Source organism: Narcine bancroftii, chromosome 8 (assembly GCF_036971445.1).
Source record: "Narcine bancroftii isolate sNarBan1 chromosome 8, sNarBan1.hap1, whole genome shotgun sequence".
NCBI classification, from domain to species: Eukaryota; Metazoa; Chordata; class Chondrichthyes; order Torpediniformes; family Narcinidae; genus Narcine; species Narcine bancroftii.
The window spans coordinates 77098432-77123102 of record NC_091476.1 but is presented as its reverse complement, the minus strand read 5'-3'; the positions used below and the strand labels follow the sequence as shown (position 1 = coordinate 77123102).

The window sequence follows — 24671 nt, the reverse complement described above, 5'->3', positions numbered from 1 at the left end:
GAAAAGGAGTTCGTCTCTTTTGCTCACTGACCCTGCAACCCCTCACCCAAGACTTGAAGGGTTCCTGCGTTCATTGGGAATGCTCTTACCCCCACTGGGTCCGACAACCTGCCACGGTTGTCTGACTTTTTCTTGGTGACTCCCGTCCATTTATGGAGGGAGGGGGTCATTTTCAGTGGGGTTCTTGGAGATGTGGGGGGGGGAGGGAGATGTTCAACACGTGTTGTCAACCATCACAGAAGGGTGGATCCAAACAGCCACGGCCCGGTTACCCCGTCCCAGCTCGGTGACGAACTATTGCCACAGTTTGTGCGACCTGATGTCAAAGTGAGAATCCCCCTCCCCGAAGGGAAAGCTTCAGCCTTCGGCAGTGTTGGACATCTTGGGATTGGATAATGGAACATCCCCTCCCTGAGGGCTCCCCACCTCAAGAGGCAGATGGACAGCAAGGTCTGGGGGGAGGGTACCCGGTGTATTCTGCATGGTTTGGGCCAACCTCCGACTGATGAACCAGAGCTGTTTAAACAGCGCTGCTAGGTCGGGGACAGAGGACAAATCAGGGAGACAGCCCCTTGGAAATGATACGTGGAGTCACGTTCGCTCACTGCCCCAACGTTACTATCTGGGCAGCGGTGATGTGTTGTGCAGCCCCAGTCGATGAGTCGGAATGGGGCTTCCCACTCTGTCTGGATGCAGAGGGTTAATGCCAGTCTTGGACAGCCATTTACATACATGTGCAAGCAGGCGCGCATGCACACACACACTCACACTCACACACACTCACACTCACGCACACACACACACACACAAACACATGCACATATAAACACATGCGCACACACATGCACACAAACACATACATACACACACGTACACTTGCGCACACACATATAATCACACATTCATAATCACACCCAGTCATACACTCAATCACATACACTTGCACACTCATGCACTCAATTACATGCACTGACATGTGCACACACATGCACACACACACACACACACACACACACACACACACACACACACACACACACACACACCTCTCAGAGAATCACTCACTCACTATAAGAATAATGGTTTTGGTCTACAGAGGAATGGGAGAGAGATGGGGGCAGATAGAGAGAAAGAGAAAGCGAAGAAAGGAAAGAGAGGAGAGAACAGAAGAGGGGGAGCAAGGAGTTGGGGAAGAAGAGGGGGAGGGGGAAAGACAGAAGAGGGAGAGAGTGTGAGTGAGAGTGAGACTTCCACTGAGGAACAATGCACACTCCACACTCCTGGACAGGCACACACCACCGTGGGGACCAGGAACGTCATGTGGAAGAACAAACCAATCGAAGAACAGGAAGTACATGGCCCGTCTCCACCATGTCCGTGTGTCAGAGACTCTCTGCTTTATCGCTGAAGCCAGTCCAGTCATTGGGACCAGCTGGCTTTGCTGCCACTTGCACTGGGGGGCAGGGGTCTCCGGTGCCGTGGCTCTTTGCTTTGGCCGCAGATCAAGGCCATTGAAGGGTCTGTAGCATCTTAGAAAATGACGATGACGGGAGAGGGGGAAAGGAGGGGGGAGGACGGGGAAAAGAGGGGGAAGGGGGAATGGAGGGAGAGGAGGGGCCGGAGAGGGAATGGAGGGGGGAAGGGGATGGAGGGGGAATAGAGGGGAAAGGAGGGGGAGAATGGGAAACAGAGGGGGAAGGGGGAGGAAAGGGAGGGGGATGAGGAACGGAGGGTAGTGGAGGGGGAACAGAAGGGAGGGAAGGGGTGTAGGAGGGGGAACAAGGAGGGAGGAGGAACGGGTGCGAGGTGACAAGGGTGGGAAGGGGGAGGGTGGGGGAGACAAGGGTAGGGGAGAGGAAATGGGGGGGAAGGTTGTGGTGAATGGGTGACAAGAGCTGCAATATGTCCCAGGTACCACGACTGACATCATGAAGATCCAATGGGGGGGTGGTGGGTGTCAAACCTTGCTCAGCTCGACGATGATCACATCAATTCACCAAATGCCACGGTTCCAGCTGGGTCACCCTGGATTCAACAGGGGACACAGTGTCTGGCAAAGAGAGATTAACACTGGGAGTGTGTGTACAGGAAGCTGTGTGTATTGGGGTCTGTGTTACAAAGGAAGCTGTGTGTATTGGAGTCTGCATTAGAAAGGAAGCTGTGTTCATTAGGTGCAATGTTGAACAGGAAGCTGTGTGTTTGGCTCGGTGTAAGACAAGAAGCTAAGACTTTAGGGCTCCGCATTACACAGGCAGTTGTGAGCATTGGACAGCATGTTACACAGGAAGTTGAGTATCAGAAACTGCGTTACACAGGAAATTGAGTATCGGACACCATGTTATACAGGAAGCTGTGTACTGGACACCGTGTTACACAGGAAGCTGAGTATCGGACACTGTGTTACACATGACATGATGTGTATCCACAGTATAAGTGTTTCCATGAAGCAAACATGTTCATGTGGCTGAAAGTGTTTGTTTTTCACTAGTTGTTTACCCACAGGAAGACTGGTGCGATCTCTCTTTCCCAAACAACTGCTGTCACCGCCTCTCGATGGTGATTCACTTGCACCATCAGTCCTTGGAACCCCCCCGCCCCCCAATTGGCCTCATCCACTTTATTACTCAGGGCATTGAAGAGAGAGGCATTCGCCATCTCGAAACAAGGCTCCCCTGCCGGGGATGCCTAGATGGTTAAATTGCTAATGGATGGCCTTATCACTGGGAATTTTGAGAAGAGAAAGTTTCCCTCCACTGCTATCGTAATATGTTCATATTGCAGCTCAAGTTACAATTAGGTCAGGGACAGGAGCAAAAGGCAATCCGAAATCCAATCTGCCCCTCCATCCCCAAGTTAGAAAGCTCCCATCTCAGTCACCCCTTGTTCAGCACAGGACATAGGATAGATTTGATCTCTAGTTGTGTGATTGAACAGCGGGGCAAGCTTGATGGGCTGAGTGGTCCATTTCTGCTCCTATGTCTTAATACCACCTCGCCTCTTCCTCCCAAAACACGACTCCACATATCCCCAACTCCCCACCCAGAGGGTGAGGAGGTGGGGGTGGAAAGATCCTTCAAGTTTGCTCCTGTCCCCAGGACTTGTTTCCACAGTTGGCCGGTCAGCTCTCTTTCCTCCGTCTTGTCAGCTGGCCGTCAGACCGTCTTGCCCTAGTGCTTTTCACCCTGTGGGATCCCGGCTGGAAGTTTGACTGGAACTCCAGGGCGGGCGAACATCCGCTCACTCTGGATGCAATCGCCAAACAACGCCAGAGGCTGCCCCAAGCCGATTACGGTGGAAACACGTCACTGTCCTTGCCAGAAACCATGAGATGAGATGCGGGGGATTCTATACACCAGAGTGTATGTCAGAGACAGGGTGGAATGTGTGCACAGCAACAAATGAGATCAGAGCAGATTCAGAATGTACAGAGCTGTCAAAGGTACCAAAATAATGACAAGTATAATTGCAAAGATCAAAGAAACAGCGAACATTTCACCCATTCAGATCAGCTGCAGCAGGGACTGGTATCCGCAAATTATTTTTACATTTAGACATACAGCAGCCACCCAATTAACTTACAAACCCCAGGACGTTTTGGAAGGGTGGGGGGAAACTGGAGCCCCCAGGGAAACCCCATGCAGACACAGGACATCGAAACCCCTCATGGACAGCACGAGATTCGAACCCGGGTCATTGGCCGACAAAACTATCCCCATCCCAACTGCTGGCAGTGGAGAAAAGGTCAAGGGTTCCTCTGTTCCCAGAGGTCTGCCAAAGCTCCACCCACTGGGCCCCCGGGCTCGGCCACTTCCTCCTTTCTGGGGGCCAAGCGCTCCCTCCCTTCCCCCCACTCCTGGGGCCAGGTGCTCCCTCCCTCCTCCCCCAGCAGAGAGGCTCCCTGCTGCCCGGCGCCTGAATGGGCGACACGTCGGCGTCAGAGGCAAAGCCGAAGGTGCCAAGGGGGCGAGTTACCGAGGTTGACGGTGAGTTTGACGCGGCCTCTGTCCAGCTCCAGTCTCAGGGTGTCCGCTGAGTCCTTGGACGTGGTCGCCACCAGCAGCCCATAGGCGCGCTGCGACATGAAGCGCAGGGCGATGTCCTCCGCCTCGGTGTGCATCACTAGTGGCATCATGACCTTCATGTACATGCTGCCATCATAGCTGAGCACGGTGCCCTCTGAAGTGGGGATGAAAAACAAGATGATATGTGAAGACCCCATGCTTCCCGGGGTGGCAGTGACATCTCCAGACCAGCCACGGGGACTGGGGTCTGGGGAACCAGCCACGGAGACTGGAGACTGGGACCGGCCACTGGGACTGGGGTCTGAGGGACTGGCTATGGAGACTGGGACCGGCCATGGGGACTTGGGGCTGGGACCGGCCACTAGGACTGCGGGTTGGGTCTGGCCACAGGAACTCAGGACTGGGAACCGGCCATGGAAAACGGGGTCTGGGGGACCATCCAAAGGGACTGGTGACTGGGACCAGCCCTGGGGTCTGAGGGACAGGCTGTGGATTCTGGGCACTGTCCTGGAAATTCAGAGCTGAGGGTCCAGCTTGGATGGGCCACATGGGCATTAAATCTTTTTAAATGTAGATGTACAGCTCAGTAACAGGCCCTTCTGGCCCTCAACCCCCTGCCACCCAATACCCCAATTAACCTACAACCTTTGGTACGCTTTGAATGGCAGGAGGAAACCGGAGGCCCCGGGGAAAACCCACACAGACAGCTGTCCTCACGGACAGCACGGGATTCGAAACCCAGTCCCTGGTTGTGTAACAGTGCCAACCTGCCCTGGGAGAGAGCCTATTGGTCTAGAAACCTGAAGCCCTCCCTCCTGCATCAGGTCCTTAGCCACATGTTAAGCTGTATTATCCTCCTATTTCTAACCTCATCAGCACATGGCACGGGCGGCCATCCTGAGATCGCTATCCTGGAGGTCCTGTCCTTCATTCTAGCACCTAACTCCCTGAACTCCACTTGCAGGTCCTCCTCACCCTCCCTACCCACATCATTGGTCCCTACATGGACCACAACATCCCGCTGCTCTCCCTCCCTCCTGAGAAAGCCGTGAACTTGATCTGAGATATCTCAGACCCTGGCATCATGGAAGCAACATATCATCCGGGGTTCTCGATCTCCTCCACAGAACCTCTTATCTGTCCCCCTAACCATGGAATCTCCTATCACTACAGCTCGCCTCTTCTCCTCCCTCCCCTTCTTAGCCACAGGACCAGACTCTGTGCTAGAGACCCAATCACCGAGCCTTGTCCCTGGTATGTTTCCTCCAAACAGTATTCAAAATGGTCTACTTGTTATTGAGGGGAACGGCCACAGTGGTGCCCCGCACTGCCTGCCTGTTCCCTTTCCCCCTCCCGACTGTCACCCATCTACCCTCCTCCTGCCTCTTCGGTGTGATAGTGTCCCTGAAACTCCTGTCTACCACCCCCCCACCCCCAAATGATCCAGAGTTCATCCAACTCGAGCTCCAATTCCCTAACTCAGTTTGTCAGGAGCTGTAGCTGGATGCACGTCTCAAGATGAAGCTGTCAGGTATCCTGCTGGCTTCCCTGACAACCCACGTTCTGCAAGAGGAGCCTTGACTGCTATTCCCACTGTCCATGGCTAAAGGAACAAAAGGCATCTAAAACCTGCTGACCCGCTGAATCCATTTTGTACCTCAAATAAGCTGGCCTTTTCTTACTTCGACTCCTGCACCACCACCTCAGTCCCTTCTTGCTGAAGACCCGTGAGCCAATGCGACTCAGCCCACCCCGTTGATCTGCTCTGCCACACAGACCCTCAGTTTTAATGGGTTTGAAACAGGCCACCTGGTCCCACTGACCATGAGGTGTGTCCATTCCAGGGCCTGAGAAATGAATAGCACTCTCCTTGGAGTACACTCAATCAATTTGTTGGCCCAATTAATTTAGACAGCTGGAATTAATTACAGAAATTTACCCAGGGAGCAAGTGACAAAATTAGACTTGGCTTCTTGCATCAACATCTTAAGTTGTCTGCTGGAGTTCTTTAATAGATTGGGAGCAGTGAGAGAAGGTGGTGGAAGCTGTTGTCAAGGTATGAAGATGGTGGGGGGGGCAGGGGGGAGGGGAGAGGTACAGTCGACGTGTGGGGCAGATGGGATTGGTGAATTGCCATCATGGACAAGGTAGGCTGAGTCATAGAACATTCCAGCATAGAAAACAGGCCCTTTGGACTTTCTCAACTGTGCCAAAATATTATCCTACCCCATCTCACTGACCTGTACCCAGTCCATAGCCCTCCATATCCTATTTGGACCTGTCCAAATTCTTCTTCAATTTTAAAATTGAGCCCGCATTCACCACCTCATCTCATTCCACACTCCCACTGCTCTCTGTGTGAAGAAGCTTGTAGAACATTCCAGCACAGTACAGGCCCTTTGGCCCTCAATGTTGTACCGACCCATATATTCCTATCAAAAATAAACTAAACCCTCCCTACCCCATTACCCTCTATTGTTCTTCCATCCATGGGCCTGTCAAAGAGTCTCTTAAATGCCCACAATGTTCCAGCCTCCACCACCACCCCTGGCAAGGCATTCGAGGGCCTCACAACTTGGTGCAAAAAACTTAACCCTGATGTCTCCCCTAAACTTTCCTCCCTTCACTTTGTACAGACGTCCTCTGGTGTTTGTTGATTCCGCCCTGGGAAACAAGCACTGGCCGTCCACCCAATTTACGCCTCTCAGAATCTTGTCGACCTCAATCAAGTCTCCTCTCATCCTTCTTTGCTCCAGAGAGAAATATTTGAGCACTGGTAAACTTGTTTGTACATGACATTAAGATTGGAGGAGTTGTGGACGGTGAAGAAGGTTTTCAAAGTTTGCAGAGCTATCTGGACCAGCTGGAAAAAGGGGCTGAAAAATGGCTGATGGAGTTTAATGCAGACAAGTGTGTGGTGTTGCATTTTGGAAGGACAAACCAAGAAAGGACGTACATGGTGAATGGTCGGGGACTTAGATGTGTGGTAGAACAGGGGGAATCTGGGAATACAGATACATAATTCCCTAAAAGTGGTGTCACAGGTGGACAGGGTTATAGAGAGAGCTTTTGGCACATTGGCCTTCATAAATCAAAGTATTGAGTACAGGAGCTGGAATGTTATGATAAAGTAGCGTCAGACATTGGTGAGGCCAGATTTGGAGAATTGTGTGCACTTTTGGTCACCGAACTACAGAAAAGATATCAATAAGATAGAAAGAGGGCAGAGAAGATTTACTGGGATGTGGCCCGGACGTCAGGAACTGAGTTACAGGGTAAGGTTAAACAGGTATGGACTTTATTCTCTGGAGCGTAGAAGAATGAGGGGAGATTTGATAGAAGTGTTTAAAATTATGAGTGGGGACAGACAGAGTAAATTTAGGTCGGCTTTTCCCACTGAGGGTGAATGAGATACAAACCAGAGGATGTGGGTTAAGGGTGAAAGGGGAAAAGTTTAGGGGGAACGTCTTCACAGAGAGAGTAGTGGGAGTGTGGAACGAGCTGTCAGCTGAGGTGGTGAACGCGGGCTTAATTTTAAGAAGAATTTGGACAGGTATGTGGATGGGAGGTGTGTGGAGGGCTATGGACTGGGTGCAGGACAGTGGGACTAGACAATAAAATGGTTTGGCACAGACTAGAAGGGCCAAAGGGGCCTGTTTCTGTGCTATAATGTTCTGTGGTTCTATCTTCCACCTACCTGTCTCGCAATTCCTGCCGAAGAAGCCGGTGCCGGTGCAGTCACAGATGTATCGGTTCCAGCCTTCCCGGCAGCTCCCACCGTTCCGGCAAGGGCTGGCACTGCATTGTTTCAGGGTCTCACGGGAACAGAAGCCGCTAACCCCACCGGCGTTCTGAAGCTCGGCCAAGCGGCGTACATCCCTGCTCTGCCCGTCGATGAAGAGATCGCGCACGCAGCCCACATAGCCGTAGTTGAGGAACGCCGTCCAGAGTTCCGGAGGAAGCAGCAGGTCCAGTTTGTGGTCAGGGAGGCCGCCCAGGTACATGGCACTGTCCAGGTCCAGGATCTCACTCTCTCCGTTGGCCATGAAGGGCAGGTGGCGGCTGTTCACTGAGATCGAACCTGCAGGCGGGAGGGAAGAGAGGAGCATTAGAAACAGGGGCAGGTGTCCAACTGGCCTGTCGAGCCTGTCCTGCCATTCACTGAGAACATGGCTGATCTGATGAGAGGCTCAACTCTACTGACCTGCCTTTTCCCCATATCCCTTAATTCCCCAATGATGTAAAAATCTATCCAACCTGGTCTTAAATCTATTTACTGAGGATGCCCCCTCCCCCACACTGCTTCAATGGGCAGTGAATTCCACAGATTCACCCCCTCTGGGAGAAGCAGTTCCCCCTCATCTCCATCCTAAATCTACTTCCCTAGATCTTGAGGCCATGTCCCCTCGTTCTGATCTCCCCCATCCATGGGAACAACTTACTCTATCTTATCTCTGCCTTTCAGAATTTTATACGTTTCTGTAAGATTCCCTCTCATTCTTCTAAATCCCAGTGAGTCCAGTACCAGATGACTCAATCTCTCCTCATCGGCCAACCCTCTCATCCCTGGAACCCCTCTTTTAAATTCTAGCAAGTACACGGTTGGCGTACAGACCGGCATGGTTTGCCTAGGTGTTAGCGCAGCACCTTTACAGTGCCACGGATCGGCGCAGGGCTGGGATTCGAATCCTGTGCTGTCTGTGAGGAGTTTGTACGTTCTCCCCATGGGTTTTCCCCGGGGGGGGCTCTGGTTTCCTCCCACCATTCAAAACGTACCGGGGGTTGTAGGTTAACAGCGTGTAAATTGGGCGGACCCGTGGGCCAAAAGGGACTGTTCCCGTGCTGTATGTCTAAATTTAATAATACAGTCCGAGATGACTCAGACAAGTCATAAAGTCAAGTCAAGTTTATCATCCAATTGTACACGTACAACCTGACGAGACAGTGTTCTCCAGTCCTCGGTGCAAAACACAACAGACACACACCCAGACGCAACACACGTACAGACACACGATACACACGCAGGACAAGTATTTTGTCTACACAAATAAATATTGTTTCGTGAATAGGAGGGTCTTGGAGGGTGAGTGCGAGCAGTTCCTTTGGTCGTTCACCGTTCTCACTGCCCGTGGGAAGAAGCTGATCCTCAGCCTGGTGGTGCTGGTTCTGATCCTCCTGTATCAGAGAGACTGGGCGCTGACTGGGAGACCACTTCGTAGAGCACCTCAGCTCTGCCCATCATCGTAGTGTGCATCTCCCAGTGGCCACCCATTTCAATTCCCTGTCCTATTCTCTTGTCCGTGGTCTCATGCACTCCCAGTCAGAGACCGCAAATTGGAGGAACATGATCTCATTTTCTGTCTGTGCTCCCTCCAACTGCATGGCATTAATATCAACTTGTCAGACTTTTGTTAAACCCCCCTCCCTCCCTCCTTCTCCCCCCGTTGCCTTCCCCCTGCCTGGAACCTAGTCAGAAGTCTCATCACCTGCCAGTCTGCCCACCCATTAGTGCACGCCTTACCGTTGGCATCATCACTGGCCAGATGCCCAGCTCAGAACCATAAAAACTCCAGCACGTGGGGCAGTTCCCCATCTCTGCTCCTTGGTCCTGAGTATGAACGCTGCTCTATGCCAGGTCACTGTGGTCATCGCAGGAGGTGTCATTGGTAAGGTGTGCACTGCACTTAGAGAGGGACCATAGTACTGTCTGGCAGTGCTTGGCATTCAGCCAGCCCCCCCCCTTGGAACAGGGAACCATGAGTTTGCGTTTAAGTCCCTGTCTCATTAGAGTGTGTTTGTAACTGCATATTACTTAACACTGAGCTGCACCCCGAGGTACAGGAATTGGGAATTTCTGCTGAAGTCCCTGTCTGTGAGTGTGTACACATGCGGGAGAGTGTGGTAGGGTAAGTGGCCACTGGTATCGAGGACCCTTGCGCCAAGGTCTGACTACAGCATTATAGCATTTAAGTCTCATACCGTGTAGAAGATAGGCGGCCACCGGTATCGGAGTCCAATCTGGATCCAATGTATGGCTATTGTTTGACATCTTCACCCGTTACCCATGACTACAATAAATTTACCATTGAATGTGACACTTGTGTCCAGACCCATCTCTCTGGGAACCCACCAAACCCAATACAATTCCCAACACAACACACCTGAGCGCCCATCCCGCTGGAAATCAACGTGGCACCACTCTCCATCGTTCACCTTCTTGTTGGTGGCACGGACTTTGATGGCTCCGGAGCCCATGTCCAGCAGGAGGAAGAGGAACCCGTCAAGGAGCTCCATGGCGAAGTAGTCAACCTTCTGCAGCCGCTCCCTCCGCCCTTCCTTCGGGAGCTGGGGCCGCCCATGGCTGAAGAGCAAGAGGCCGTTGGGTTCGGTGGTGCAGAAGTCGAAGGAGATGGAGCCCGTCTTCTTGGTGTTCCACTTCGGGAGGGAGATGAAGGCTTCGGGGGCCTCGAAGGTGACCGGGTCCAGGGCGGCTACGTTCTCGCACTTGAAGAACAGGTCACCGTGCACTTTCATCTTAGAATCGCCTTCCTTCGCCAGGCGCGAGAGTTCCAGTTTGAAGTCATTGTTTTTGTAGACCACCTGTTGAGAACACAGGTAGTCAATTAGGCCCTTCCCACCCCACCGGCAGAGGATTCCAGCTAATATGTGGCTACTGTTAAACACAGACTGCCAACGCTTCACACTCTAGTGGGTTGACTTTGCTACCCAACCCCAATGACCAGACTAAACACCTGGAGCTCAGAATTTTACATCTCAAGGGATTCGAAAGACATGGAAGGAGTGAAGGAATGGGGTTCAAGGTTTAAGGTTAGCCATGGTCTCACGGAATGAAAGCAGTTCAGAGAAAACATTGGTGAGGCCAAATTTGGAAAATTGTGTGCAGTTCTGGTCACCGAACTACAGGAAAGATATCAATATCTTAGAGAAGATTTACTAGGATATTGCCCGGACTTCAGGAACTGAGTTACAGGGAAGGGTTAAACAGGTACGGACTTTATTCCTTAGATGAAATGAGGGGAGATTTGATTGAGGTATTTAGAATTAAGAGGGGGACAGACAGAGTAAATATACCATTGATGGTAGGTAAAATACAAACCAGAGGACGTGGGTTAAGAGTGAAAGGGGAAAGGTTTAGGGAGAATGTGAGGGGTAACTTCTTCTCGAGAGTGGGCCCCTTCTAGTGTGTGCTGAACCATTTCTCAGCCTCGTCCCACTGACCTGCACCCAGTTCACACCCCTCCATAGTCCTCCCATCCATGTATCTGCCCAAATTATTCTTAAATGTGAAAATTGACCCTGCATTCACCCTTCAGCTTGTTCCACGCCCCGACCACTCTCTGTGTGAAGAAATTCCTCCTCAGGTCCACTAAACCTTTCCCCTTTCATTCTTAACCCCATGTCCTCTGTTCTATGTATCTCACCCACCTTCAGTGGGAAAAGCTGACCTACATTTACTCTGTCCACCTCCTTCATAATTTTAAACACCTCCATCAAATCTCCCCTCATTCTTTCGCTCCAGGGAATAAAGTCTGTACCGGTTTAATCTTTCCCAGTAACTCAGTTCCTGAAGTCCTGGCAACATCCTAGTAAATCTTCTCTGTCCTCTTTCTACCTGATTGAGATCTTTCCTGTAGTTCGGTGACCAAAACTGCACACTATAACCTTGGAGCTCTCTCCCACAGACCAAACAGGGAGCACCTTCAGTACAGTTCAGCACCCTAACCTTGTGATCACCTGTGGCCCCTGTGAAGAGGGCCTCCGATGGGCCGAGACAGTGTGGAGGGTGGGGAACCTCGCTTTCCAGACCCTCAGAGCATACTCACGTCCTTCAGGCATCCCATGAAGTTGTTGCTGACAGGAGATCCTGGGAGATCGGCTGTACTTGGACTCCCGCCAATGTAGAAGAAGTCGTCAGAGCCCAGCATGGTGTAGTCCTCCTGCGTGTATCCTGTGGTGGTCAGGATACCATCCACCGAGATCGTCACCTGCCCAAAAATCGTACAGCAATGGGATGTGGGGGGAGAGAGATAGCGAGGGGTGTGGGAGGAAGCAAAAGATGGGATAGAATCTATTACCAACTGACCCAGCCACAGTGAGAGGTACCAGAGTGGGGTGGGAGAGTGCTGCCCATTTTCATGTCTGCTTTTACCTATGTCAAGTCTCATTAGATGAAGCAAGGAGAGTGGAACACAGGATCTGAAGGTTGCTGGTCAACAGGCTAATCAAGGCTCACTATAAGAAATAGGAGCAGGAGTCGGCCATCCGGCCCATCGAGCCTGTTCCACCATCCAATGAGATCATGGCTGATCTGATAAAAGGCTCATCTCCACCCACCGGCCTTTTCCCTTAATTCCTCAACAATGTAAAAATCTACCCAACCTGGTCTTAAATCTATTTACTGAGGTCATCTCCACTGCTTCAATGGGCAGCAAATTCCAGATTCCCCGCCCTCTGGGAAAAGCAGTTCCCCCCCCCCCACCCCCTCATCTCTGTCCTAAATCTACTCCCCTGGATCTCGACTCAATGTCCCCTCGTTCTGGTCTCCCCCACCCATAGGAGCAACTTACCCACCTCTATCTAATCTACGCCTTTCAGAATTTTATAAGATCCCCTCTCGTTCTTCTAAATCCCAGAGAGTTCAGTCCCAGATGACTCAATCTCTCCTCATAGGTTGGCCCCCTCATCTCTGGAATCAACCTAGTGAACCTCCTTCTCACCATCTCCAAAGCCAGTCCATCCTTCCTCAAGTAAGGAGACCAGACTGCACGCAGTTCTCCAGATGCTGCCTCACCGGGACCCTGTCCAATGGCAGCAGAACCTCCCGGCTCCTAAACTCAATCCCTCTGGCAACGGAGGCTAATGTCCCATCTGCCTTCTCGACAACCTGCTGCACCTGCAAACCAACCTTTTGCAATTCATGCACAAGCCCTCGGGCGCACGCTCCAATCACTTGCAATTTAAATGACTGTCTGGTCTGAGTGGCCGCAGTCATGGCCTCGTTGATGTGCTTTCTTGTGTCTCATCTCCACATACACCCTCACTCCACCCAACCTGGTCTCTCTGGACATGGGGACGGTGGGATAAAGTCCGCCAGGCGCAAGGCACTCCATCTTCACATCTGCCTGCGACAGCAATCTGCTTGCTGGATGACCACCAATTTGGGGCAAGCAACAACTGAAAAATAAATCCATTCATTTGATCTTCCCTCACCTCTGCCTGCATAAATGTCTGAAGCTCCTAGTAGAGACATCAGGATACCATCCACCGAGATCATCACCTGCCCAAAAATCATTCCAGCGGTTTGAGCTGGATCATGGTCATCTACCCCGCTTTTCACCCAATCCTTTAGTTAACAGGAATCTCCCATCCACCTGGTGTCATTGGCAGGGGAGAGTCTTGGCTCCCTCCCTCTCTTTGCCTGGCCAATTGTTTCCCGATTTTACTCCTGAAACATGGCCTCTAGTTCCCAGACCCTGCCCCAAGGTTCCAAATTCCCATGTTTCCTTTCCACTCCCCCTAATATCCCAGAAACAAACCAGGACTTCCCTTAACCTTCAGAATTCCATGGAACATGACATCACACCTGTAATTCAACCTCAGAAACAGTCAAGCCAAACTAAAGCAAACTGATACAGACACAGTAAATCTGAGGTAAAAACAGAGGTTTTAGATACCCGACAGGTCAGGTGGTTTCTCCAAAGTGAAAAACAGTTCACAACTCTCTCCCTCAATGGACGCTGCCTGACTTGCAGAGAATTCTGGCCAGCCTCCAACTGCAATGATTGTAGGGTTAATCTCTCCTAAACTGTGGGCTCCAAAGGTGGCTTCAGGTGTCTAACCCTAATGCTCAACTCCTTGAACTCCTTGTGGACAGAATTCCATGAGCAGGTTTCACTGCATGTTCTTCGTTCCACCAAATTAAATACTTGGTACCATCGAGCTTCACAGCAGAGAAAAGAGGCCCTTTGGCCTTTCTAGTCTATGCTGAACTATTACTCTGCCGAGTCCCACTAACCTGGCCTCCAAGCCTCTCTCATCCATGTACCTGTCCCAATTCTTCTTAAAAGTTAAAATCGAGCCCACATTCTCTACTTCAGCTCGTTCCACACCCCCACCGCTCTCTGTGTGAAGGGGTTCCCCCTAAACTTTTCCCCTTTCACCCTTAACCCACGTCCTCTGGTTTGTATCTCACCCACCCTCAGTGGGAAAGGCTGACCTTCATTTACTCTGTCTGTCCCCACTCATAATTTTAAACACCTCCATCAAATCTCCCCTCATTCTTCTACGCTCCAGGGAATAAAGTCCGTACCTGTTTAATCTTTCCCTGTAACTCCAGGCAACATCCTAGTAAATCTTCTCTGCCCTCTTTCTAACTTATTGAGATCTTTCCTGTCGTTCGGTGACCAAAACTGCACACAATTCTCCAAACTTGGCCTCACCAATGTCTTGTACAACTTTACCATAACATCCCAACTCCTGTACTCAATACTTTCAGGAAATGAAGCTGTCTTCAGCCCAATCTGTTATATTAGACCAGTGCAATCGCCTCACAGTGATGAGGGATATGGGAAGGGAGCCCATGTATCATGTATTGACTGATGTTCTTCAGACTTTTGTCTATATGTTACTCTTATTTTCTGCTCTTGTCCATGGCCTTCCAAGGATTGTTCGTAATGGATACCAAGAATATTTGAATCTCAAGAGTTTTATCTCTGTTTAGACTTAAAATGGTCAACCTCTCTCTATCTTCCACAAGAATCAATTTCCCATAGTTCTGCCCATTTTATCTCAGTGAAAAGTTCTCCCTCGACATGACGGCCAGGTTGATTTTGTGTGAGCAAAGGACAGAGGAGATGACAGTGGGGTAGGGACATCTCAGTGGGGTTACTCAAGGTGGCCGGCTCATGGACAACATTAGATGTACCCAACTCTGTGCCCAGGGCTTTGGAAATCCAGGGCTTTGGCTAAATAGGAAAGAAGGCTCTTGATCTTCCAAGAATACAGAACATCGTAGGCCAGAGTTGGAATGTCGATTCTGATTTTGACTGCCAGACTTTAGGGAGGACAACACGTCTTGGGGTACATCGAATCACTGGAAAGAACTCCGGAGATGAAGGGCTTCATCTCCAGGGTTCCATTGGAGGACTGTTGTTCAGCACAGGTTGTGTGGAAATGATATATATGGATGTTGCCAAGACATCAGAAGCTGAGTTGCAGGGAACAGTTAAGCATGGGAGGACTTTATTTCCTGGAGTGTAGAAGAATGAGGGGAGATTTGATATTTAAGATTACAGGGGGGATAGACAGAGTAAGGGCAGGGAGCCATTTCCCACTGAGGGTGGGTGAGATACAAACCAGAGGACATGGGTTAAGGGTGAAAGGGGAAAAGTTTAGGGGAAACGTCACTCAGAGAGCGGTGGGGGTGCGAAATGAGCTGAAGTGGTAAATATGGGCTCAATTTTAACATTTAAGAAGTACTTGGACAGAACATGGATGGAAGGGGTGAGGGGGGGATATAGACTTGGTGCAGGTCAATTGAACTTGGAAGAGAAAGGGGGCATGGTTAGCGTAGCGATTAGCGCAATGCTATTACAGAGCCAGTCACCAGAGTTCGAATCCAGCGCTGTCAGAAAGGAGTTTGAACATTCTCCCCATGTCTGTGCAGGTTTCCTCTGGGGGCTTCAGTTTCCTCCCACCATTCAAAAACGTACAGGGGATTGTTGGCTAATTGGGTGTAATTGGGCAGCATGGGCTTGTGGGCCGAAAGGGCCTGTTACTGTGATGTATGTCTAGATTTAAAGTTAAAGAGAGTTTGGCCGAGACAAGAAGGGTTGAAGAGCCTGTTTTCAGTGCTGTAATTGTCACTGAAATATTTTGCTTGAGAAAAATTGTCCTTTGGAGCAATGAAACCGTGCACATAATGAGTCAATAAGGGACAATTAAAATAGTGGTTTTCAAACCCACATCCTTCCTTAAGCAACCCCTTACTGATCACGGAGCACCAATGGCACAGGGACTAATTAAAGTGGGAAGTGAGTGGAAAGAAAAAGGTCGAGAACCACTGGTCTAGGACAAGAGGACATAGCTTCAGGGCGTCCAGTTGGAACAGCAACATGGAGGAATTTCTTCAGCCAGAGTGTGGTGAATCTGTGCAGTGAATTTGTTGCCACAAGCAGTCGTGAACGTCATTGGGCAGAGATTGACAGGATGTGGATTAGCCAGGGCATCAAAATGGGGAGAAGGTTGGGCAGTGGGGCTGAGTGGGGAAATGGATCGGCTCATGATTAAATGGTGGGGCAGACTCGATGGGCTGAATGGCCTATTTCTGCTCCCATGTCTTCTGGCCTTAGACGATGAGGATGTGGGTCATGGAAAGGAACAATCTGCAGAATGCTGGAATCATGGGATTTGGGAATTATTTTAGCAGGGCCTTGGTTCAATTTCCTTTGGACTTGCAATGCTCCCATGATGGTACAAAAAGTGGATTTGTTCTGGGTTATGGATTTATACCCAGAAACAACCAGGTTTGTGAGATCATTTCCCAACTCTGGAGGAAACCATTCTGCCCGTTTTATCTGTACTAGTCACAAAGGAGCTCCCCCAGCCTGGTCCCACCACCCAGGGCTGGGGCCTTGGCCCTCGGCTGTTTAAATCTCTCTCTCTCTCTCCCCTCTGCCTTGAAGGCAGGCAGTGGGTTTCAAACCCCACCGCATCCTGGGGGGAAAACCATTTTCCCACCTCCCTTCCAATGGTCATGTGTGCCCTGGTTTATGACCTCTCACCTAAATGGATGGCTGAATTCACCACCACTTCCCCCTCCCTTTCCACCCAACTCCTGTCCTGGATCCTTCTCTATACAAACATCAGGAGGGCCAACACCGATGTAACTGGATGCAAGTGGAGAATAACCGTAGCATCTTGGGTCAGCGGTGATTGCCAAGTGTGATAACAAAGCAGTCTCCCAGACTCAAACCCTGTCACTCCCGCAGTCAGCCTCTGTCACATCACGTCACTACTGGCATCTAGATTACAAATAAGAACTTGAACTTGTTCGTTCACTGATGCAAGCAAGATCGCGTTTGAATGGAGACAGGGATCGAGCCAAGGCCGTCCCAGTCTATGTGTGATACTTTAACCTTGAGCTGTCTCTCCCACCCAGGATGTCCTCCCTGAAGCCTGCGAATTAAAACGTACTAATCACTGTGGCCGGAAGCGTCGACCATCCCAGACGCTGCTCAACACGCTAAACTCTTCTATTTTTGCTCCAAATCTCAGCACCTGCAGTCTCTTGTCTCCCATAAGGACAGAACCCATTCCATTCAGAATCCTTCCCACGTTCACCCTTCACCGCCCATCTCCCGCCTCCCGTCCGGATGTACCCCATAGTTTATTCTTTCAGTTTCTGCCGTTCACCCAGGGCCATTTGGCCCTTCTAATCTGTGCCGACCATAATTTCTCTGCCTGAGCTGCTAGGTGTCCTTGCTAACATTAATTGGCCCCGTCGCTCACCAAGCCCCCTCTCTTGCACCTGACACTGACCACTTATACCTTGCATTCCCACTCCTCAAGGGTAACCCTCTCCTTAACTCCCTGCATTCCTGGAACTCTTCCCTCCCACACAATTGCCTGTACGTGGGGCAATTTACGGCAGCTGGTTCACTGTCTAGGAGCTTGAACATGCCTGATCATGGAGTGGTCGCTCTCCCTCATAGTTGGGTGGCCGTGCATCGAAACTGGCCCCCGGTAACTTCTCTTCAAACAGTCAGATCCCGTGCAGTCGTGAATCTCACTTGTGGGCATGGGGCTAGAGGGGGAATTGTGGAATTCCAGCCACCATTAATGGGATCGAGGTTTTCCCGAGGGGCTGCAAGGGGTGGAATCAGAACCAGTGTCACACAGTCATGGGCGGTGTTGCTTCAACATGGATATTCTCCTTGCAATGTCTCTCCATGGTCTGGCTAAGTACAGTGAACCCACGTTTACCGTCTCAGGTTTTCCCGGAACATCTGAGTGGACCCGCATCTTCACACTTCCATGTGTGCGTCTGTGGTATCTGAACCACACACGCGGCGTGGAATACAGAATTAAAGCACTGATGACGCAGTAAGGGACGCAAGTTCAATGCCTTGCTGCCTCTATCCTCAAGGACCCCCGGGCCCGCCCCCTCCCCACCATCCAGATCATTGACATAGACAACAAACAACAATGGTCCCAGCACCGATCCCTGAGGAACCACCACTCGTCACCGGCCTCCAGTCTGAGAAATAACCATCAACTACCATTCAGCCAGTTTTGAATCCAGCTTACAACCTCTCCATGATCACCTAGTGTCTGAACTTTCTGAACTAGCCTCCCATGTGGGACCTTGCTACAGTCTGTCCACAAAGACAACATCCACAGCTTTTCCTTCATCAACCTTCTTGCAAGCCTCCTCGAAAAACTACAAGATACGTAAATCAATCAATTTATCCCACACATTGGTCTCCAATTCCCACCAAGGTCCACAGGACTGCAAAATCCATTCAGGAGGTCAGTGACTAGTGGAGTTCCACAGGAATCTGTTCTGGGAATCCCTGCTCTTGGTGATTTTTATAAATGCCCTGGATGAAGAGGGAGTAAATTTGTGGATGATACAAAGGTTGGAGGAGAAGTGGATGGAGCTGAAGGTTGTCGTAGGTTACAACAGGATATAGACAGGATGCAGAGTTGGGCAAAGTGGCAGCTAGAGTTCAATCCAGATCAGGGTGAAGTGATACATTTTGGAAGGACAAACCAGACAGCTGAAAACAGGGTTAATGGTTGGATGCTTAACAGTGTGGAGGAACAGAGGGACCTTGGGGTCTAAATCCTTACATCCCTCAAGGTCGCCGCACAGGTTGATAGGATAGTTAAGAAGGCTGATGGGATGCTGGGCTTCATTTGTCAGGGGATTGAGTTCAGGAGTAGAAAGGTAACATTGCAACTCTACAAATCTCTGGTGAGACCCCACTTGCAGTATTGTGTTCAGTTCTGGTCACATTACAGGAAGGATGTGAATGCTTGTGGGGAGGGGCCAGAGGATATTCACCAGGATGTTGCCTGGATTGGGAAACAAGTCTCATGAGTCCAGGTTAGCAGAACTGGGACTTTTCTCTTTGGTGTAATGAAGGATGAGAGGAGACTTGATAGAGGTCAACAAGGTTCTGAGAGGCGTAGACAGGGTGATCGCCCAGCGCCTGTTTCCCAGGGTGGGATCAGCAAACATGAAAAGACATCTGTATAAAGTGAAGGAAAGGAAGTCAAAGGGAGACGTCAGGGGTAAGTTTTTGTGGGGGCCTAGAATGCCTTGATGGGAATGGTGGTGGAGGCTGGAACACTGGGGGAATTTAAGAGACTCTTAGACAGGCCCATGGATGGAAGAAAGATAGAGGGTTACGGGGTAGGGAGGGTTTAATACTTTTGGTAGGAATATATGGGTTGGCACTGCATCATGGGCCGAAGGCCCTGTACTGTGCTGTAGAGTTCTATGTTCTATGAGACCAAAGTCTTGCTTCCTCTGACAACTTACTCTTCCTGGACGACCCTGACCTACCATAAAGACGAGGGGTGATGGGAGCTAGTGAGGACTCTCCCTGGGAGATCTGAACTCCCACTGAATTCACATCTGGTAGTCTGACTAAACTTGGAGAATGATGCATTTCCACTTTGCAGGTTTGCTGTCAAGGCCAGCTTCACTGTTGGAGGAATGCTTCGAGTGAAATTAGTCCTCAATAATTCCAGGAAACTTCTGTTCCAACAAGAAGTTGCAGATTCTGGATTTGGAGCTAAAAGATCACCAATCCCTGGCAAAAATCCCCGTGGGGAATGGTAGATTCCCATAAAGTCTGCTAAAAATACTATTTACTGGAAACCTATAAGTCTATAAGCCATAGGAGCAGAAATAGGCCATTGAGCCCAACAAGTCTGCCCCACCATTCAACCATTTCCCCACCCAGCCCCACTGCCCGGCCTTCTCCCCATAACAATGAAAATCCAATGTTTTCACAGTCCTCATTATTGACTCATAAGATCACAAGATATTGTAGGTGGCCCATCGGCCCATTGAGTCTGCCCCACCATTCTAATCCATCCTCCCACCAATTCCCACACCCCGGCTTTCTTCCCGTAACCCTTGAGGCCCTGAGTAATCAAATCCCCGTTAATCTCAGCCTTAAATAAACCCAACGACCCCACTTCCATGGCCGCAAGTTCCACAGACTCATGACCCTCTGGCTGAAGAAATTTCCCCAAGTCCCTGTTTTAAATTGATGCCCTTTTTTCCTGAAGTTGTGACCCTTGTCCTGAACTCCCCGACATGGGAAACATCCTGGCCACATCGACTCTGTCCAGGCCTTTCAGGATTCAAAATGCCTCTATGAGGATCCCCCTCATCCCTCTGTACCCCATCGAGTACAGTCCAAGGGCCAGCAGTCGTTCCTCATAAACTTTCCTTCCTGGTATCATTCTAGTAAATCTTCTCTGAATCCTCCCCAACCCCAGCATGTCTTTTCTCAAATACGGCACCCAAAACTGACCACAGTCTCCATGTGAGGACTCACCAGCACCTTATAGAGACTCAACATCCCCTCCCTGCTCTTGTATCCTCTCCCTCTAGATCTGAACGGCAACACTGCATTCGCCTTCTTCACCCCCCATTCTCCCTGGAGGTCGACCTTCAGGGAATCCTGCACAAAGGCTCCCAGGTCCCATTGCACCTCTGAATTTTCTCCCCATCCAAATAATATTCAGCTCGTACATTTCTTCCACCAAAGTGCATGACCAGACACTTCCCAACATCTGGCCCCTCTTTGCCCATTTGCCTCATCCTTCTGCAGCCTCCCCGGGTCCTCAGGCCCACCTCCCCTACCACCTATTTTTGGTTTCATATGCAAACTTAGCCTCAATGGCTCAGTTATTAAAATTTCTCAGCAGACATGGTGAGGTTTAAAACTCCCATCCCCCAATGATCAGCTTAGGTTAACCAACAGGGAAAAGGATCTCAGGGTTGTATGTCTATACTCTGAGAAAAAATTGGAACTTTGAACTAGGTTTCTGGCCCACTAACCTGGCAATCTGACCTGCTGATACCTGTTGGCTTTTTTTCTGTTGTTCTCAAACTATTCACCAAGCAAAATTATTGAAGTACTATCCACCGGAAGTTCAGCAGCTTAGAGCTGAGGATGTATAAGGCCCTGGTGAGGCCTCACTTGGGGTACGGGGCACAGTTTTGCCGTCCTTATGTAAAGAAGGATGTGCTGGCATTAGGGAGGGTGCAGAGAAGACTCACAAGAATGATTCCTGGAAAGAAGGGATTAGCACATCAGGAATGCTTCAAGTCCTGAAAGGCCTGGACAGAGTAGGTGGGGAAAAGTTAGTTCTCACGGGAGGGGAGTCAAGGACAAGAGGCCACAACCTCGGGATGGAAGGGCACCCGTTCAAAAATGGAAGGATTTCTTCAGCTAGAGAGCAGGGAACTTCTGGAATTTGCTGCCATGGGCAGCCAGGTCGCTGGGCGCATTTAGGGCAGAGACTGAGAAGGTATCAAGGGTTATGGGGAGAAGGCCAGGCAGTGGGGCTGAGTGGGAGGATGGGTCAGCTCATGGTGGAGTGGCGGAGCTGTTCTGCTCCTATATCTCATGGTCTTTGTGTCATCAAATGTTCGCTTTGACACTATCCAGCACCGTCAAGTCTGAGAACCTTCTGTCAGTTCCATCTGATTAGATTACATTTGGCCCAGTAGTTTCACCTAAAAGGCAAAGCAAAGTTTTTATGAGCATATGTTTTAATGGCCTGGACCTCATTAGTCTGTTGGAGATCCACTTGGAGAAAACATTGTGAACGGAGCTAATAAAAAACAAGATTTTCATAAAATCTGAATAAAACCAGAAAACGGTGGAACCAGCTGACCAGGCAGTGTCCGCGGGAAGGAAAGCTGATCATCTTCCACGTCAATGACATACACTAACCATTGTTTTGAATCCTTGCTCCTCCACGTCAGAGAGACAGGGCGCAGACTGGGAGGTCGCTTCACTGAGCTCTGCCCGCCTCAATCTCCCAGTGGCCACCCATTTCAATTCCACCCCCCCCCACCGCCCCATTTCCTTGCTGGCATGTCTGTCCATGGCCTCACGTGCTGCCAGACAGAGACCACCCACAAACTGGAGGAACAGCCCCTCATCTGCTGCCTGGGCGCCCTCCAACCAGATGGCATTAACATCGACCTGCCCACTAAACCATCCCCTCCCCCCCATCACTTCATCCCCCCCCCAGCTCTGTCTCTCTCCCTTTTCCACCTGCCTTCTCTCACACAGACAAAATCAATTCCCGCCTCTCCCCTAATCGCATCTAACGCCTTTTGTTGGTCTGGACCCCTCCCCTGGCCGCCCCTGTCTGGATTCTGAGACTTCCTGGTTGGCTTTGCTCATTCTGCTTATCCCTTGAGGAAGGACTCAGGCCCGAAATGTCAGCAATGTATCGGAATGCTGCGAGACCGGCTCAGTTCCTCCAACATTATTGTGGGCTTTCACACCTAATTCTTGCCTACAGATTCTAGCTTTATTTTGCAGGGGTTTTTTTTTTAAAGTTAGATTCATTTATTTTAGAGACAATTTGTCCAAAGGGAGATCAGTAGGTCAGGGATTAATCTTATGGAAGACCAGCACACTAAAGGTCCTGTCTGGTTCACTGGTTCTAATTTTTGGACCTCAGTGTCGAGAATTTCAAAGTAAATAAGTAATAGTCAGACACAAAAATGGGATTTGTTATTACCACAATTCTGTTAATTGGATTAGTAGTGAGGTCAACTGGTTAAATGATGCATTCCAAGGTACCCACCAGGGATTGGAATCCATGCAAGGAATGGCTTCACAAACCCTCCAGAGCCAATACGTATTCATCCAGTCACTGAAGACATGCACAGCCTTCATGCAAATGTGTAAAACAAAAATAACACAAAAACACACAGAGTGACGAGTTCATTTTCAAAGAGGAGATTCGCAAAGAGAGAACCGGCTGTCGCGGTTAATCCAGGCACTGATTTCAGGGGGCCGTCTCCAACATTTACCTGCGCGGGTGACTGGCTGTTGTGTCATCCCATACACTGCATCTTTCAGCTGCTCCCGACGGGGGGGGGGGGGGGGGGGAAGAGATACAGGAGGATCAGAGCCAGGCTGAGGAACAGCTTCTTCCCATGGTGGGGGGAGGGGGGAGCGGTGAGGACGCTGAACGACTAAAGGAACAGCTCACACTGACCCTCCGAGACTCTTATATTCACAAAACGACTTATTGATTTGTGCGATCGAATACTAGTCCCGCATATACGTATTGCCTGTCTGGTTGTGCATTATGTCTGGGTGTGCGTCTGTGTGGGGGGCTGGAGAATGCTGTTTCATCGGGTTGTACATGTACAATCAGGTGATGATAAACTGGACTCGACCAGCTCACTGCTCTTTGTGGCTCTGACTGTACAGGTGGGAGAGTACCCAAGGTGCATTGACACCGACGCATACAGGGTCCAGCTGAGCTGGCCCAACTGTGGACAGACCCTGAGGGTCCAGCGCACCTCATGAAAGAAAGACTACCCAGAGGAGAAAAATCAAGGTCAGCTGGATTTTGACCCATGCTGGACTACACCTGCATTCTGAGGCTTTAAGGAGAACTGCTCTGAGTGGCACCAGAGACCTTGGCAAATTTCGCCATCAGAGAGCAGCAGTGACCATCAAGGATCCACCTCACCCAGCACACGCTCTGTTCTTGCTGCTGCCATCAGGAAAGAGGTCTAGGGGGCCACAAGACTTGTACCATCAGGTTCAGGAACAGCTGCTACCCCTCCACCGTCAGACTCCTCAATCACAAACCCAATCAGAACTCGTTTACGGACTTTGACTTGAGCACTTTATTGATTTTTCTCTCTCTGTTTTGCACAGTCAGTTTGTTTACATTTCTTTATCTGTTTACATGTGGACAGTTTATTTTGCTCTGTGTGGGTGTGGTTTATTCTGCCTGGCCCGCAGGGAAAAGAATCTCAGGGTTGTACGTGATGTTACGTACCGACTCTGAATTTCATGTCCCACTCCGGAACAACAGCAATGTTCCATCCATCTACACATCAGAGAGAGGAGGATAACTTGGATGTGTTGCATTGACTAACTTTCCTGGAAGATACAACGTTATTTTCTATTCATTGGTGTGAAATCTACGAACCCAATTCATTCAGCATCCCAAGCGCGATTAATGAGACTCAACGAAGCCAACTTCCAGCTACAGGGAAGATAACTGTGCTCTCTCTCATTCAGAAGTTTGGCCACTCAAGGTCGGAATACTTGCTCGGTAACCTGGGCAATGGAAGTACCAGGCGCCTTTCAGTTAATGGGACTTAACATTGCCTGGTGTCAAGGCTGATATCAGCAGATCAGTTTACCAACCAGTTTTCATCACTGAGCTTGTTCCGAGTGGATAAACCCCTCCCTGGACAACAATGAAATGGCCATAATTTATGTCCACAATTATGCAAAAGGGCCTTGTTTTTACAATCAGCTATTATTTAACGATGACTTGTTCAAAGAGAAGAGATAGCAAAGATCTGTTTCCCACCTCACACCCATTAGGACT

At 50.1% G+C, this 24671-nt stretch overlaps 1 protein-coding gene across 21 annotated transcripts in view; it reads right to left on the bottom strand.

Annotated features, from left to right (window-relative positions):
* The window catches only part of LOC138740935 (neurexin-2-like), an 838414-nt gene that overhangs the window by 573466 nt on the left and 240277 nt on the right, over positions 1 to 24671 (bottom strand). For all 21 annotated transcript variants that reach the window (XM_069894295.1, XM_069894297.1, XM_069894296.1 and 18 more), the window contains 4 exons: positions 11867 to 12028; positions 10184 to 10622; positions 7720 to 8103; positions 3973 to 4176 (listed from right to left, as the gene is read on the bottom strand). In XM_069894295.1, coding sequence (XP_069750396.1) covers positions 3973 to 4176; positions 7720 to 8103; positions 10184 to 10622; positions 11867 to 12028 — 1189 coding nt within the window. The remainder of the gene's footprint in view (positions 1 to 3972; positions 4177 to 7719; positions 8104 to 10183; positions 10623 to 11866; positions 12029 to 24671) is intronic.